Source organism: Spermophilus citellus (genome assembly GCF_964194105.1).
Source record: "Spermophilus citellus genome assembly, chromosome: 4".
In the NCBI taxonomy this organism is placed as follows: Eukaryota; Metazoa; Chordata; class Mammalia; order Rodentia; family Sciuridae; genus Spermophilus; species Spermophilus citellus.
Genome location: NC_138185.1, coordinates 198736157 through 198752676, shown reverse-complemented (window position 1 = coordinate 198752676; position 16520 = coordinate 198736157). Strand labels below are relative to the sequence as shown.

General features: G+C 52.8%; 1 protein-coding gene across 3 annotated transcripts in view; it reads left to right on the top strand.

The window, feature by feature from the left end:
- Nucleotides 1–16520, top strand: part of MIDEAS (mitotic deacetylase associated SANT domain protein) — a 67582-nt gene that overhangs the window by 28178 nt on the left and 22884 nt on the right. For all 3 annotated transcript variants that reach the window (XM_081293528.1, XM_081293529.1, XM_081293527.1), the window contains exon 2: nucleotides 14780–16471. In XM_081293528.1, the coding sequence (XP_081149654.1) occupies nucleotides 15023–16471 (1449 nt within the window). In that variant the 5' untranslated portion in view covers nucleotides 14780–15022. The remainder of the gene's footprint in view (nucleotides 1–14779; nucleotides 16472–16520) is intronic.

Genomic DNA, 16520 nt, shown 5'->3' with positions numbered 1-16520 from the left:
ACCCCAGCACAACGCACATTTATTCTCACAGTCACACACTTGGAAGCAATAGTAGTTAGTGGGGGCATCAGTTCAGATTCCAGAGCCATCAAGCAAAACTTGTCAACACCCACTTCTACCCCCACACTTAGAACACCGTTCTTGATGGTATGTGGCCAGTTACCCTGGCAGGGACACTGAAGGAAGTCTGGTAGGTGTAGGGGAATGAGACCTGCTCAGGCTCAGGTTCATACTCCACCTTTTTTATTTGCAGTGTGCTTTGGGCATTGCTTAACTTCCTGAGCCTCAGTTTCCTTCCGCGTAAAATGGGAAGGATGTAGTATTTCACAGGATTTCCGTGAAAACTAAACAAGATCATGTGTATAAAGCGACTGGCACATAGTAGGAACTCAGCCAATGGTGGCTATCATTTCACTAGCTCCTGGTCTAGCTGCTGTTGCTTTTTGCTCCTACCAGGGAACAGGAAAAGAAGCATGTCCTGCTTATGGTAGGAAAGCAGTGTCTGTGCTTATGCAAATGAAGCTTGTTTTCTAACTTCCACGGCCCTGGGCACAAGTTTGTGACCCACTACCCGCTAGATGAGCCTAGTCACTGGCACATTTGTGCCTTAGCAAGGGACTCTGTCCCTGCAGACAAGGGTTAAGGGCTCAGCTTCCCAGAGATCAGTTTGTGCTCTGGGGAACCTACCCGCCCAGGCCCCAGGCTGAACTGGTCACGTGGGCGAGGGCAGGAGGAAGGTTGCTTTCTCAGTCAAGGAAAAAGTCCCCTTGTCTTTGCTTCACCTGGGCCTCTCAGTGTGACCAGGATGGAGGTTTGGAGTCATCCTTCCAAGGATCACCTTGGCCCTTTCACTGTTGAAATAGAGCACCGGTGGGGGCAGCATCTAGGCATTATATAAGAAAGTTGCCACATGTCAGGGAAGAGCTGAGGTTTTGCTGGGTGGAGGTGGGGGTCTCCCTGGGGGAAGCATTTGCTGCTGCGGTTTGGGGGCTGGTGGGGAGGAGTGGACCCAGCCTGAGACTTCCCTGGCAGCCTTGCTTTCGCTCTTCCTGGAACGCAGCCTCTGCTGCGGCCAGCTAGGAAGGTGCTCCTTTTTCCCTCTTGTCTTTCTCTCCAGCCACAAGGAGCTCCCTCGTGGTGAGAACGTTTTTTCCAGGCACTGCTTCTTCCTGCAGGCGTCTGGAGGAGGGGGAGGGTAGCAGCCAGGACGAGGTAGGCAAGCCTGGAGAAAGGGAAGCACCCTGGGCTTGCTGCCAGAAGGGGGTTCCCTCAGGTCATGCAATTTCTCTGGGGAAATGGGGTCCAGAGAGGAAAGAATGTGTTGAGGGATTTTGCTCCCCAGCTTTTCCCAATAGTCTGGGCAGACAGAGGCCTCAGTCCAGTCTGCTGGGGCTCAAATTTGCCAGTTTTCTGCAAGGGAAGGGTAACTTCAGTGGTAACTAGAGTACAGGATGGTTGGCCCTTCAGCCTCCTCCTCCCAGCCTGTTGGCAGCTCCTGGGACAAGCACCTGGCTCCTCACCTGACCTTGTTCCATCTGAGGCCCCAGCTGGCCATAGGTCATCGTTCCGAACTACCCAGCTCCTGGGAGTCACTGCAGGGCTGGAAAATCCTCTGGGACATCTAGTCCCACTCCACTTTCAAATGAGGAAGCCAAGAGGCTGTGAATTGCTGTAGGTTGCCATAGAAGCTCCACTTTCACCCCAGGGAGCTGGGGAAGAGTGGCTGTGCCTGTGTCCTGTCCGGGGTCACTGCCCCTCCCAGTTTGGAAGTTGAGAGGGTTGCTTCAGTGCAGAAGAGCCCAGAGGAATACTGTCTGGGCTCCTGGGTGTGGCCCAGCCCTTAGCTGGCTCCATAGTTATTTATTTGTGTGTGTGTGTGTGTGTGTGTGTGTGTGTGTGTGAGCTCTGTGGTTGGAAGGCCAGATCTGAGTGAAAGCAGAAGTACCCACACTACTACGTCAGCTATACCACACACTGATTGGGCCTTACGGGGACAGTCAGGAGAGGAAGAAAGTGGGCAGAGGTGCCTCTGCATGGTAGCTGCTAGTGCTCCTTCTGTCCTTGCTGCCAGCTTGCACACTTGAGCATAAACAGCATTTCCACGTTGTTGGCAGCTGCCTTTCTTTGCTGGCTCTGGGCAGAAGAGGTGCCAAAAATAATCAGGCGGGCACTTCCACTTGTGGAGTATTCACTGTGGTGGCCTTTGGCAGGCTTGCTTGCCTTCTGCAGGCCCAATGTCTCTAGTGTCCCTGCTCCTACTTCCTGTGGCCACCCTTCCTCAGACTCCCTCAGGCAAAATGGCACCTTCCTTCCCTTTTATTACTTTTCTTAGACTGAGCCCAAGAGGGTGGTGGCTCCTCCTTGTGGGCCTGGGAGCTCTGCCAGGTATCATGTGAGAAATACCCTTACCCCACTGTGTCCCTGCAGGCCCTGCTGGCACAGCTGAGCCCAGAGGAGGCCTGTGCTGTGTGTGTGCGTGCTCTGGACTGCCATCTCTGTCTCCTGGGTCTGTAGGCCAGATGCCCTGTGTGCCTGCCTGCACAGCCCTGGAAGAAACAGGCCCTTCATTCCCCCCAAGGTTTTATAGACTGATACTAACACTGAGCTATCCCTACTCAGCAAAGGGGGAAGGAAATCACATTTATTGAGTGCTCAGTTTGTGCCAGGCACTTCATCTATGAATTATCTCATCTAATCTCACAATACTTACAAGACAAAGCTATTATGCTCACTTACTAACAAGGAACCCGAGGCTTACAGGGGCTGCTGATGGGAAAAGCCATCAGGCATTCTGTCTGACCCTCTTACCACACAGCTCCATACTTCTCCTGACTTTTTTGATGTGCACAGGGAACAATACCTTACCTTTGGAATGCATTGCTGATGATAGGAATTTGGGTCAGTCATTCCTGCATGGGAGGAGGGAAAAGGCTTTGTTTAGGCCTTCCAGGGACCTTCCATGTATCTGCTCTTCCCTAAACACATCCCAACCTCTGTAGTTCTGAGATTATCTCTGGGGACCCTGGGCTGGGGGCAAGTGGAATCTTGGGTCTTCTTTTCTGGCTGCTGAGTTTGACCCCAGGCCTGTCATTCCTGCTGGCTTGGCCCAGGTCCCAGAGAGCCTGGTTGGTGTGTATTTGGTGCTTAGGCTGAATGCTGTGCCGGTGCCTGGTGTGCTGTGCCAAAGGCCTCTGGGTGTATTTCAGGAACAATAAAGAATAAATCAACATAGGAGAAAAGGCCCTACAGCAGCTGCTCAGAGATTGGAGAAATGCAAGGAATGTGCAAGCATTTGGCAGAGGGCCTGCATCTTGACCAAGGCCTGAGAAAGGGCCGATGTTGACTTGATGGTTGGCTGAGTAAGACAGGCAGCTGTCTGTGCCCACTCCACAGCCCTTCTAGGAGATTCCGTCAGCCATGCTGGGAGCCCTTCACTGCTGGCAGCAGCTGTTTGTGCTTCTTGCTCATTAGCAGTATTACCTGCATTCTTCACTGTCACCCCAAACCAGCAGACACCCACCCCAGCGTGTCCCCCATCCCCACTGCTAGGTGGGCCTTTTCTAGAGCTGGACTGCAGGAGAGCCTAGACTGATGGAGGCTTCTCAGCCTTGACCCCAGACACAGACCCGCTGCTACACCTCCCTGCTGGGGAAGGAGATGAGCCAAACAAATGTCAAGGCCCCAGCAATGCCAGGTCTGGGGAGACAGTGCCAAATGTGAGGACATACACCTGGGAGCCCTGACCACAGCTCTCCCCAAGAAGTCATCCACATATCCTGAGCAGATGGCCATGGGTCCATGGTCACCTTACCTCTCAGGGTTTCATCAGCCATGAAATAAGGATTTCTACCATGGCATGCACGGGCACTAGTTGTCTCCTCCACTCAGGACATTTGCCAGGAACAGCTTTTTATTTAGGAACTTATGTTCTTGGCAGAAAAAGTCCCCCCAGAGGTGTGAGTGGTTATGGCTAGAGCTCAGTGTGCTGTGGAGCGGGGCACATTGTCATGGAGCTGATTGGATTCAGACTTCAGGGGGCTAGAGGAAGGAACTAGAGCCTGGGCCCCATGGGAATTTGGGACATCTGACAAGCAAGGGAGAGTCGAGACTTTATTTTTAAAGAGCTGTTGGCCAATTGTGGGTACAGGATTTGAGGGTGTGGGAGGGGTGTGGCTTCCTCCTGGGGGAGATGGTGTTGGGTCTTCTTCAGGTTGGCCCAGGGGTGGGAATCACCTGTAGCTGGGCCTCTCGAAGCCACCTCTGCTGACCAGCCACACTCATAGAACATCACAGTAGTTTTCAGGCCAGCTGAAGCCACTCTTCAGGAGGAAGGCACAAGCAGGCCAGAGGCTTCTGCAATCTACCTGGTGCTGCTGTCGCATCTCCCAGGCCAGAGGCAAAGCCTGAAACTTGGGGAGGGAGTTTGTAGAAAGAGCTCTGGAGTCAAGCAGGCCTGGATTCCAGTTCTGGCCTTGCCTCTGTGCTACTGTGACCTAAGGCAAGTGATTTGACCCCTGGGATCTTTCCAGGTTTCTTGTGGAGAAATGGGGAGAGCAATATTTACCTTGTGCACAGGTATAGTGTGTGTAATGCCTAGCACCCTCAAGAAATGTTAAGAGGTATTGATGAGGGCCTGGGGTTGTGGCTCAGTAGTAGGGCACTTGCCTAGCGTGTGTGAGGCACTGGGTTTGATTCTCAGCACCGCCTACAAATAAATAAAATAAAGGTCCATTGACAACTAAAAAATATTAGGAAAAAAAAAAGGTATTGGGATTAACTTTGGCATGAAGCATTATATTGGAGTCCTTGATTCTGGGGACCTCCTATTCTCCTGGCTGGGTGTCCTAAGGCAAATTTCTTTCCTTCTCTGGGCTACTGTGTGGAATGAGAAATTGGACTGGGCGAACTCCAGTATCCCTTGATATTTGGAATCTGTTCAGCCTTTCCCAGCTAGACCTTGCTTTGCCAGCTGGCTCCGGAGAGAGGCCCAAGCCACCTTCTCCACGTGGTAGGAGGCCTTTATTCCAGAGTGAGGTTCTGCTGACCCTGCAGCTTCCAACCCATCTCTGCCACCCTGCTCCACCCTGTCTACACTCTGCCAGCTTCCAGGGGCTCTTACCAGTACCCCTAGTCTGGAAGGGAACCTAGCAGACTGAGGCTGGTATCATTTCCTGAGAAGAACATTATATTCTGTGGGCCAGGAAAAGCAGCCGCCCTGGGAGGGAACAAAAGGGCAGAGTCCGTGCTGGCGTGGTGGGTTCTCAAGTGTAGCATTCCTTCTGGGCCCACAAGTATAGGGTGCTGAAAAGAGCAGGGACTTGGAAGGATCTTGCTTCTGACTTTTAACAGCAGCACCTCAGTTTCTGTGTGTAGAAAGGGGACAATAAGACCCTCTGTGGGAGGTTTGTAAGGTTTATACATTAGGATATGTAAAGTGTCCAGCTCAGGGAAGTGCTCTGTGAATGTTCCTTTCTTTTGGGGAAGAATCTGTCTTTTTTATATTCTGTAGACTGGCCACAAATATTTGCCCGAGGCCATTTTCCCAAGGAAAAGCAGAGCAGCACAACAAGCTGCTGCGACTCCAAAGCCCTCATCGCTGCACAGCTGTTTTGATTTGGAGATCAATCTTGGGGTCAGGATCAGTGTGAGTGGTGTGAGGGATGGGCAAGGGGCTACCCAGACATTTGCAAATGTCTGAGATCTGCTGCACAAAAGGTGTGTGGAACATGGGCTCAGGAAGGAGTGGCTTTTTTTTGGGGGGGGTACCAGGGATGGAACCCAGGGGTGCATAACCACCAAGCCACATCCCCAGCCCTTTTTAATATTTCATTAGAGACAGGGTCTTACTAAGTTGCTTAGAGCCTTGCTAAGTTGCTGAGGATAAGTTTGAACTCACCGTCCTCCTGCCTCCGTCTTCTGAGTTGTGGGATTACAGGCATGCGCCACCATGCCCTGAGTTGGTTGGAGTGGCCTTCAGTCTTTTAAAATTTATTAAAACCGGGCTGGGGTTGTAGCTCAGTGGTAGAGTACTTGCCTAGCTTGTGTGAGGCACTGGGTTTAATTCTCAACACTGCATATAAATAAATAAAGGAAAACAACTAAAAAAAGTATTTAAAAAATTTTATTAAAACCTGTTTTATGGATTGATTTGTAACTTTATGTGCCATGTGCTTGAGAAGAATGTATTCTGCTATTGGGTAAAATGTTCTGTAGATGTCTTTTCAATCTAATTTGTTAATAAATTATTAAAGTATTCTTTTTCCTTGATGATCTTTTGCTTAGTTGTACTGTCCATTATTGAAAGAGGAGTTTTGAAGTCTCTGGTGATTATTGTTGAATTGTCTTGTTTCTCCCTGCAATTCTGATAGTTTTTGGTTCATGTGTTTTTGTTTTTTAAAGAGAGAGTGAGAGGGAGAGAGAGAGAATTTCTTTAATATTTATTTTTTAGTTATTGGCAGACACAACATCTTTGTTTGTACGTGGTGCTGAGGATCGAACCCGGGCCGCATGCATGCCAGGCGAGCGCGCTACCGCTTGAGCCACATCCCCAGCCCTGGTTCATGTGTTTTGGAGCTCCAGTTTTTAGGTGCTTGCATGTTTATAACTGTGATTGCCTCTTGATGGATAGATAAATTTTATCATTACAGAATGTTCTTTTTTGTATCCAGTAATACTTTTTGTCTTAAGGTCTAATTTGTCTGATATTGGTATATCTGATATGGTTACTGTTTGTATGGTATTATCTCTTTGTTTCTCTTCTTTCAACCTGTTTATGTCTTTGAATATAAAAAGTGTCTCTTGTAAACTATATGTAATTGGATCATCTTTTTAAAAATTGTGCCAACCACTGCCTTTTAATTGGAGTATTTAATACATTTACATGTAAAGTAGCTATTGATAAGATAGGATATTAGTCTGCCATTTTGCTTAGGGCCTTGCTAAGTTGCTGAGGCTAAGTTTAAACTCCCCCATTTTGCTACTTGATTTTCATATCATGTATTTTTATCCACTGTTCCTCCGTACTATCTTCTTTGTGTTAAGTAGATATTTTTGAATATACCATTTTAGGTTGTAAAATAAGTCAAAATAAAGCTTGAATGAGATTTTTAAATTGTCATGCAATATACTTAGCACAGTGCCTGGCACTTAGTAGGTGTTCAATAAACATGAGTACTTGGCTGGGCCCCAAGTGCTATAAGAACCCAGTCATCCCTAGGACTAGCCGGCAGAGTCCACCCAGGACTCTGTGGGACCCCTCATATCTTCTGGGCAGGGCACAGCATTCTGGCAGTAGTTCCTTTTGGGGAGTGGTGAGTAGTGGGTTCTGGGAAACTTCACCATACTAGCTCCTGGTCCTCTATCCCTTCCTCTGTTTTGGGGGGCTGTTCTGTGGGATGTTCCGTGCTGGGGCCCCACCTGAGCTGCCTATGAAGTAGTGCAAATTTCCCCTCCTGCTCCTCATTCTCCTGCCACCAGACCCATGAAAAACCCTGTCAGGGTGGGTCTTCCTGCCTACACTGAAGTTTGAGAACCACTGCTCAACATAGACATGGGTGAGCAGCAGAGTGTGATAGAGAGACCTGATTTGGAGTCAGCAGGTTTGGATTCAAATCCTGGCTCCTCATTGTGAGCTCTGTGAGCCGGGGTGACTTACTGCTCAGAGCCAGCCTTTCCTCATTTCTCAGTTGGGAATAAGTGGTTACATAAGGCAGCAATGCTCAAAACCTTGGGCATGCAGGTAGTGCTGGTGGCTACTGTTTTGTGTGGCAGTTCCTTGTTACAAGGTATTTCTGTGGTTCCTTCATCTCCCCTGCCCCATTCCTGGCTATGACGTTCCTCCTGGACCCAGACACCTGGTTCTCTAACAAGCGGTCCACTGCCCTCTCCATCGGCCCACTCTGCTCCAGGCTCCGCTGCTTCCGCCTCGGGATAGAAACAGAAGGGAACTGAAGAAGCATTATGGGATAGCGGTGGAACAGCATGAAGATTCAGAGTGTCAACAGTATGTGCCGGAGAGCTGTCTGGAGGAGGCAGGCCTTGGAAAGAAGGTTGATTGTTAGAATAGATTTGGGGGTTTCCAGGTAGAGAGAACAGCTTTGTAGAGGCTCAAAGTGTTTCTCTCCGCCCACTAGATTGTGAGCTCAGCATGGGCAGAAATGTGCCTTGTCTCCTGTGTCCCTAGAATGTGGCCTGCAGCCAGCACCCAGCAAATGCTTACTGAATGGATGAAGGGGCCTCAGCAGGGCAGGATGTGTGATGGGAGAAGGGACAGGGTGGGGCCATGTCAAGGGAGGCCCCTGTGACTGGCCTCCTATTGGCCCAGGGCCAAGGCTGGCACTAGGGCACTCAGGCATGGACTCCAGAGAGCTGTGCTCTGGACCATCAAGGAAGCCGGGCCTTTCCAGAAAGGGGGGGTGGGAACTGGAGCTGCCTCTGGTGGCATAAACCCCCTAGGGAACAGAGGGTGTGGGCACAGACCAGGGGCCCCAGCAGTGCCCAGGAAGCCCTTAGCAGAGGTTTAGTCTTGTGAGGACAAAGCAGCAAAGATACGTGCTGCGTCTCTATAGAGCGCACCTACCCAGCCGTGCTGCGTCTCTATAGAGCGCACCTACCCAGCCAGCTTCCCACCTTTTTCAGCTGAGCCTTGAGTCCTGTTGGGAGAGGTTTCCCGGGTTGCCTATGATCCTTGGTGTCCCTTGCCTCGGAGGGAGGTAGCCAGTCAGTCCCTCCAGTGTAGGTAAAAGCCTAATCTGGAGGCTTGATTCTCTGCCAGCTTTGCCCACGACTACGTTGCTTTCTGCTTCACCTTCCCCTTGGAAAAGGGACCTAGTTATCCAGGCCTCCCCTGGATACCCTGTGGGTGTTTGTGGGGCAGTGGGGGATGGAGATAGTAAAGGTGGGTGCCTGGATGGAGCCCTGAGTGTCTCATGAGGCAAAAGATTCCCCTCTCGCACGTATTTCTTTTAAAAGTAACTCAGGGTTGGCATTTTTACTGTCAAAGCTCAGATTACAGCCAGCTTGAACCCTGGCCAAACTTCTGAGCCTGACTAGTTAGATGGCTGAGGCCCTGGGGAGTCTTGCTTCCCCTGTTGGCCTGTACCCTGCATCTCTGAGCATAAGTTCAGTACAGGGATGGAGTAATCCAGAGACTGTGTGCATCACTATTGGGAATAGGCAGGTCACAGGCCTCCTGAATGTTCTCTCCTGCTCCTAGGGACAGTGACATTTGTGGCAGGCAGGTCCCTGCCCTTTGCCTTTGAGCTTCCTTCCTTATTGGAAGTCCCTTGAGAACAGGGCTTATATGTCCAGTGGTTTGGAGAAATGGGACCTTCTGGACTGTGAGTGAGTTCCCAGTTGTGGTGGGATAGAGGGCAAATGGCCTCAGACAGCTACTGTGTCTAGAGGGAAAGTTTATTTAGGACCTGGGCAATTCTAGCTGGCCCAAGACCACTTACCCAATCTGGCTGTAGCCATGGACCCCAGATAGCTGGGAGAGAGCCTTTTAGAACACGAGCCTGGACTAGGGGGCCAGCCAGGCCATCCTGGGTCCCTTGTTATAACCCTGCCAGGTTGTCCTAGCTGGACCTTGGTGTTTTGAGGCCCAGGTCAGTCATGTCAGGGCACCAGGTAAACAGACCCACAGACTCTTGCTCCTGGCCATGGTTTAGGTAGGGGTGGGAAGTTTTGTGGCCTTTTTCCAAGTGGCCTACATGTAGTGTGGGACCGAAAGTTACAGTCCAGGAGCAGGTAGATCCTGGGCCAGACATTGGAAAAGGATTTGTGTTCACTTTACTGAGAGGGCCTGGGCTGTGAGGTTGGGGTAGGGTCTTGGGGCTGCACCTTTTCACATCATTCAGCCTCGTGGGGAGTGTGCATCATGGAGCGAGACTGGCCTTGGGAGCAGGCAGGGGTCCGAGCCAGACACCTGGCTGTGAGTAGTGCCTCTGCCCAGGTATGCTCTGACTCACTTGGGTGCAGTCTTGAATGAGCATCCCATGAGGCAGTTATAAACAGTGTCAAGGCACAAGGTTCTGCAGACTGTGCCACGGAGTCCACTGTCTGCTGGGGACAAGGAAACAGGAACCTAGGATTAATGTGCTGAGGATGTGGGGGTGGGGTTAGGTGGTGTGATGAGCTCACATGGCAGCTCCCATCTCACTCAGCCTTGGGGTCAGGAAGCTTCGCAGAGGAAGCAGCGTCTGAGCCCTGAAGGATGAGCAGGACTTGGCCAGATGAGAAAGGAGGGAAGGTCTTGTAGGCAGAGTTCAGCCTGGCCAGAGACCTGGAAGCAAAGCGGGAATAGCACATTGGAGGTCCTGACCGTATGACCGTATGACTCAAATATGCCATGTCTGGAGAGGTGGCAGGAGCCAAAGTCTGTAGGGACTTGTGGGCAGGGTAGGCAGTTTAGACTTTGTCCCAAGACATTGTCTTTGATGCTTAGAAAAGTGACTCACCTGGAGTCCAGGGCCTTGTTGGATGCCTTGTTTGGATCTCTCTTGCTCTTAGGTGGGAGATGGATGAGCCCTGACTCCCCTGCTTCCTAGTGCTGAGCTTGCAGGACTGGGGGTGGCCCAGATTTAAGAGCAGGATCTTGGAGCATTAGCTTCCAAGGTCCTGGGGGTGGAGGGGTTGGGTGGGGAGTATCCATTTGGCTCTAGCCCAGGTCAGAGCTGAGTCCCTGTGGCCACTAGGCACCTCGTCTCTGCCTGTGTGTCCTTGACTCATAGCAGTCTTGTTTCTTTTTCTTTTCTTTTAAATAAGTTTTAGTTGTTGATGGACCTTCATTTTATTGATTCATATGCGGTGTTGAGACTCAAACCCAGTGCCTCATGGATGCCAGGCAAGTGTGCTACCACTGAGCCACAACCCCAGCCCCGAGCAGTCTTATTTCTTAGATGAAACACTGATTGCTCCAGATGGCTGGTGAGTGGCCTGGTCCCCTCAGTGGCTACGGCCTGGTCCTCTGCCCTGTGGCAAGGGCTCACCAGACTCTCTTGGGTGGGCCAGCCAATGCTGGACATGAGCCGGGCTGCTGATGACACTTGAGAAAGCTTTGTGTTAGGGCTGTCATCCCTGCAGAGCATGGTGACCATGAACACAGAACATCTACAAGCCCTTATAGCACACCCACAGGTGGGTTCAGGGCAGCTTTTATTTCGTGACACACACTGCTTGCTTCTCAGGTTCTGGGCAGCTGGTGCTGCCTCTTGCCTTGCCTTCAGCCCAGGGGGAATTGTGGGTCTGGTCAAGAATTGCTTGCAGTAGAGAAGAGCCTGGAGGAAGGGATGCGGGAAGAGAGCGTGACAGTCTGACAGATTGATAGAGTGGGTTGCAGAGTCTGGGGCCCCATGGTGGCTGTGGGTTTCCTTTCACAGTGTTCCTGCATCCGTTGTCAGAGGCCCTGCATCTGGTCCCAGGGGTGAGCTGCCTACTGGGGTTCCTTCTTACACCCTCTTCCCTGTACCTCTGGGACTTGGCTCATAGGTCGGCAGCTTTTGCAGAGGGTGGCTTCCTTCCTCTTCCTCCCTGCAAGGAAGGCCAGGCTGACTACCATCTGAGGGACTGAGGAGTAGGAATGGAGCAAAAGAAATGGGAAGAGGTGGTTTACTTCCGTCCCAAGTAGGCAGGGAGGTGCTAATGGGCTCACAGCTGGGAACCACCCCCATGGCAGCCAGAACTGAGCCAGCTGGGAGACTGCAGGAGCCAGAGAGCCCAGCCTAGTGGTCAGTTCTGCTGGAGGAAGCGTCAGTGTCAGGCCTCCCTGCCGCTGGATCTCCTGTGCCTGCAGTCCCCTTTGTGGTGAGGTCCCTTCCCTTCCTCAAGACTGAGGGTCTCAGCTGTCTTGGGTAGAATGGGAGAGGGTTACCTGCCAAGGGGTCAGGCAAGAGGAGGAGACTTCCCACTGCCAAAGAGAAGTATCTGTGTCAGCAGATCCTCACTCTGAAGGTGTTGGGGTGCTGGGAAATGAACCCGGGGCTTCCTCGAGGAGTAAGAGCTTGATCTTGGAGTCTGGCAGATCCAGCTTTAAGTCCTGGTTCTGAGACACAATTATGGGTGAACACAGTAACAGGCAAGTTACTTAGCTTCTAGGAGCCTCATCTTCCTCACCTGCAGAAATGGAAGTTAAAATAGCAACACCAACCTTATAAGGCAGTTGTGGGAATTAAAAGAATGCAAAGTACTGAGGACCTTAGTGGCATAAGCCCAGCGTTGCTTTGTTGTTATTGCTGCTGCTCCTCAGTGCTCTGCCTCCTGGGTGGTCCCCTCCCCTCTTCCTCCCAGGTTCCCAGGCATTTTTTACTCCTCTCCCCATCCCCCCAGAGGCTGGCCTTTCTTTGGGGGCCCCAGATCTGTGTGTCTGTGTCCCTGGCACTGTGCTCTCTAGTGGGGGTGACAGGGAGGCCTTTGCAGCAGGAAGCTTTTGGGGATAATTCAACTTCCCCCAAACCAGGCTCCTTGATTTGTTCTAAGGCAGTGTCTGTCTCAGTATCCCTAACCATGGCCCCCTTCATGTGCAGAATTAGTGAGTAGGGTCCTAGCAGCTGAGCGCAGCCCCTCCGGGCTGAGTTCTGGAGCTCCCTGCACAGGCTCCACCCTGTTCCCCCACATCTTCCCCTGCCTGGGCCCCTCTATCAGGCACACACTGGCACGCGCACCCAGGCCTGCCTGCCACGTGGGCCTTCCCTTGCTCCAGGTCCCAACCCCCAAGCCTGTGCTGTGGCTCGCTGGGCGACAGAGCTGTGAAGGGGGGAGGCATGAGTGCATGTGAACGCTTCCCCCCTCCTCCCACCAAGGCACCAGGGCACATGGGCCTGCTGGGTGCCCCTGGGCCTGCTGGGTACCCCTCTGCCCCTCCCCTCTCAAACGTTCTTCCTTCCTCTGTCTCACTTCTGCACACACGTACTTCTAGTTCACTGGGCCTGAGGCTCCCTGGGAGAGGCACAGCCCCACAGTCCCACCCTGTAGCTTCACAAGCCCGCCAGGGTGACTTTCAGTCTGGGGACTGGCTTTTGGATCTCTGCTCTGAATTGGGTTGGCTGTCCGGGAAAGAGGGTTTAAAAGCAAGATAAGGGTTTGTTTAAAAGCTTTCCATTCTTGTCCAAATCCTCCCCCTCCTGCTGGGTGACTTGGATGCCCCCAGTCCCTGTCTTAATCCTCTCTGCAACTACCCTAAATGAAGACAAAGGAGATGCACCCTGAGAGGGTCTCTTACTGCCTTCAGGGCTGAGGAGCCCACGGAGGACTTCGAAAGGGAAGTTACTCCTCTTCTGGATGCTGGGTGAAAGTGAAAGACAGGGAGTGGGCCTCCAGTGAGTCATGCCAGGCAGGCAGGCAGGCAGGCCCTGGGAGCCAGGGCCGGAGCTGCGGAAACGTGCAGAGGAGCGATAGCACCGAGACTCGCCTCAGAGACGGGGCAGCACTGGGTGTAGGCAGGGCTTTGGATCCGCCCAGCCCCTGCTCTCTGCTGGTTTCCTGGGAATTGCCTGGGCTGCTACCGATGACCTGGAGCATACAGGGGCTGAGGTCACCTGGACCTGCAGATTTATTCTCCAGAGCGATCTAAGCTTTCTGCCTCTCCTTTCCCCGCCCAGCCTGAGTGACCCAGCATCAGAATATTCCTTGGGGAAGAGGTGAGCATGTAGCTTCTACCCCCACCAAGTTGCCCAGGGAGAAAAAAAAAATCTCACTGAAAGAGTTTTTAAAAATACATGCAAGCAGTTATGTAAATTGTAAAATGCAGGTCTGGATTCTGTTCTGTAGCAGCAGGATTAATAGAGAAGCCCTTTTTAAAAAATCAAGTTAGAGAGGGCTGAGGCACGTAACCCAATGCTAAGCAGATGCGTTGAGTCCTGGGTTTGATCCCCAACACCAAAAAAGAAAAAGGAAAAGAAAGAAAGAAAAATGTTAGCAAACAAAAAGAGAAAAACTAAGCACTTTAGTTATGACATCGTGGAGAAATCTTATGCATCGAAGTTCTAGCAATCTGAACCTCACATATATGAGACTATTCTTTGCTCAGAGTGCTAGGGGCTCTTCAGCAATAGAGGGATAGGGTGGGGAGCAGCCCCAACCATGTTGACCAGCTTCTGGACTGGATTGGGCGTCCAGCCAGCCAGGGCTGCAAAACAGGTTTTGTGCTAATTGAGAAAGACTCCTGCAGCCAGAGCCCCACCCAGCAGCTCTTCCCAGGGGTGAGGCCTCACCTACAAGCCTCTTACTTTGAAGGATTGTGAGCCTGGCCTGGGTGCTGGATTCTGAAGGCCTGGTGGGGATGCATAGGAGGTGTGGCTGTGCTGGAAATGACCCCAACACACGCACTTCCTGTGTCTGGTATGTGCTTGGAGTGTCGCGGAGGAGGTATTGGCTGGGTAAAGATCCTCTTGGATCTGGAAGGAGGCTTTTGTATAGACAGATGAGCAATGAGGACTAGTGCTCCTGCCCAGTGGGCTGAGGCCTGGGTTAAGAGGGCAAAGGAGCCCTATTTGGCCTCTGTTGCCCTTTTTCCCAGCATGCCCCAGGGGATCAGGATGGATCCCAGCCTCTCTGGTCCTTCAACATGTGCCTTCGTAAAATGCGTAGGTTATACAATCAAATGCAGCAGCCCTGGAGCTTAACCAGGAGGTGGTGGGACAAGAGTACTTCAGAGAGGCTGTGATCCTGCAGCCTTACCAGTGCTGCTCTGTGACATAAGGACTAGAAGGCCTTCGGGGCCTCTTTCTCACACTTGTGCTGATGTCCAGGGATCCTGTGACTGACGCTGTCACTCTTTTTGCAGGCTCTAGGACCCTGTGGAGCATCATGATCTGGGAAGAGTAGATGAGCCCAAGAGACTTTCTGGAAGAGACAGGAGATGCCAGCTGTTCCCTCTCCCCGTGCCTGACCACATCATCCAGTATCATCAACCCCTGCTCTGCCCTCACTGGCTTCTGGACTAGGGCCAGCCTTCTAGCAGGACCTTTCCCCAGGGAATGGGCAACTGGTGAAGGAGGTCTCACTGCTGGGCTCCGTTGGCCACACCATGAACCTCCAGGCCCAGCCTAAGGCTCAGAACAAGCGGAAGCGTTGTCTCTTTGGGGACCAGGAGGCAGCTGCTAAGGAGCAGCCACCACCCCTGCAGGCTCCTCAACAGTCCATCAGAGTGAAGGAGGAGCAGTACGGTGAGCACGAGAGTCCAGCAGGCGCTGCCTCCACTTCCCAGCCCGTGGAGCTGCCTGCTCCTAACAGCCTGGCCCTGCTGAACTCTGTGGTATATGGGCCTGATCGGAACCCAACAGCCATGTTGTCCCAGCAGGTGGGCTCAGTCAAGTGGCCCAATTCTGTGATGGCCCCAGGGCGTGGCCCAGAGCATGGAGGGGGTGGGGGTGTTAGTGACAGTGGCTGGCAGCAGCAGCCAGGCCAGCCTCCACCTCATTCATGGAACCGCCTGTCCCTCTACAGTGGACACAAAGGGAACCCTCATCCCAGCGTGGGGGTCTCCACCTACTATAACCACCCCGAAGCACTGAAGCGGGAGAAAGTTGGGGGGCCACAGGTGGACCGCTATGGAAACACAGTGCGTCCCATGATGCCCCAGAAGGTGCAGTTGGAAGTGGGGCGGCCCCAGGCACCCCTGAACTCTTTCCATGCCAAGAAACCCCCAAACCAGACACTGCCCCTGCAACCCTTCCAGTTGGCATTTGGACACCAGGTGAACCGGCAGGTCTTCCGGCAGGGCCCGCCACCCCCCAACCCTGCTGCTGCCTTCCCCCCACAGAAGCAGCAGCAGCAGCAGCAGCAGCAGCAGCAGCAGCAGCAGCAGCAGCAGGCCGCCCTGCCGCAGATGCAGCTCTTCGAGAACTTCTACTCCATGCAGCAGCCACCCTCGCAGCAGCCCCAGGACTTTGGCCTGCCACCGGCTGGGCCACTGGGACAGTCCCACCTGGCTCACCACAGCATGGCTCCCTACCCCTTTCCCCACAACCCAGATATGAACCCAGAACTGCGCAAGGCCCTCCTGCAGGAGGCAGCCCCGCAGCCCATGCTACCTCAGCCCCAGATTGCCTTCCCCCGCCGATCCCGCCGCCTCTCCAAGGAGGGGATTCTGCCTCCCACCTCCCTGGATGGAGCTGGCACCCAACCCGGGCAGGAGCCCACTGGCAATCTGTTCCTACATCAGTGGCCCCTGCAGCAGCAGCCATCCAGCTCCCTGGGGCAGCCCCATCCTGAAGCTCTGGGATTCCCGCTGGAACTGAGGGAGTCACAGCTGCTGGCTGATGGGGAAAGACTGGCACCCAATGGTCGGGAGCGTGAGGTTCCCGCCATGGGCAACGAGGAGGGCCTGAGGGCAGGAGGCACAGGGGACTGTGGACAGGTGCTACGGGGTGGGGTGATCCAGAGCACAAGACGGAGGCGACGGGCATCCCAAGAGGCCAATTTGCTCACCCTGGCCCAGAAGGCGGTGGAGCTGGCCTCACTGCAGAACTCAAAGGTGAGATGGGCATTGGGTGACAGACCTGGCAGGGGCAGGGGATAGTAAG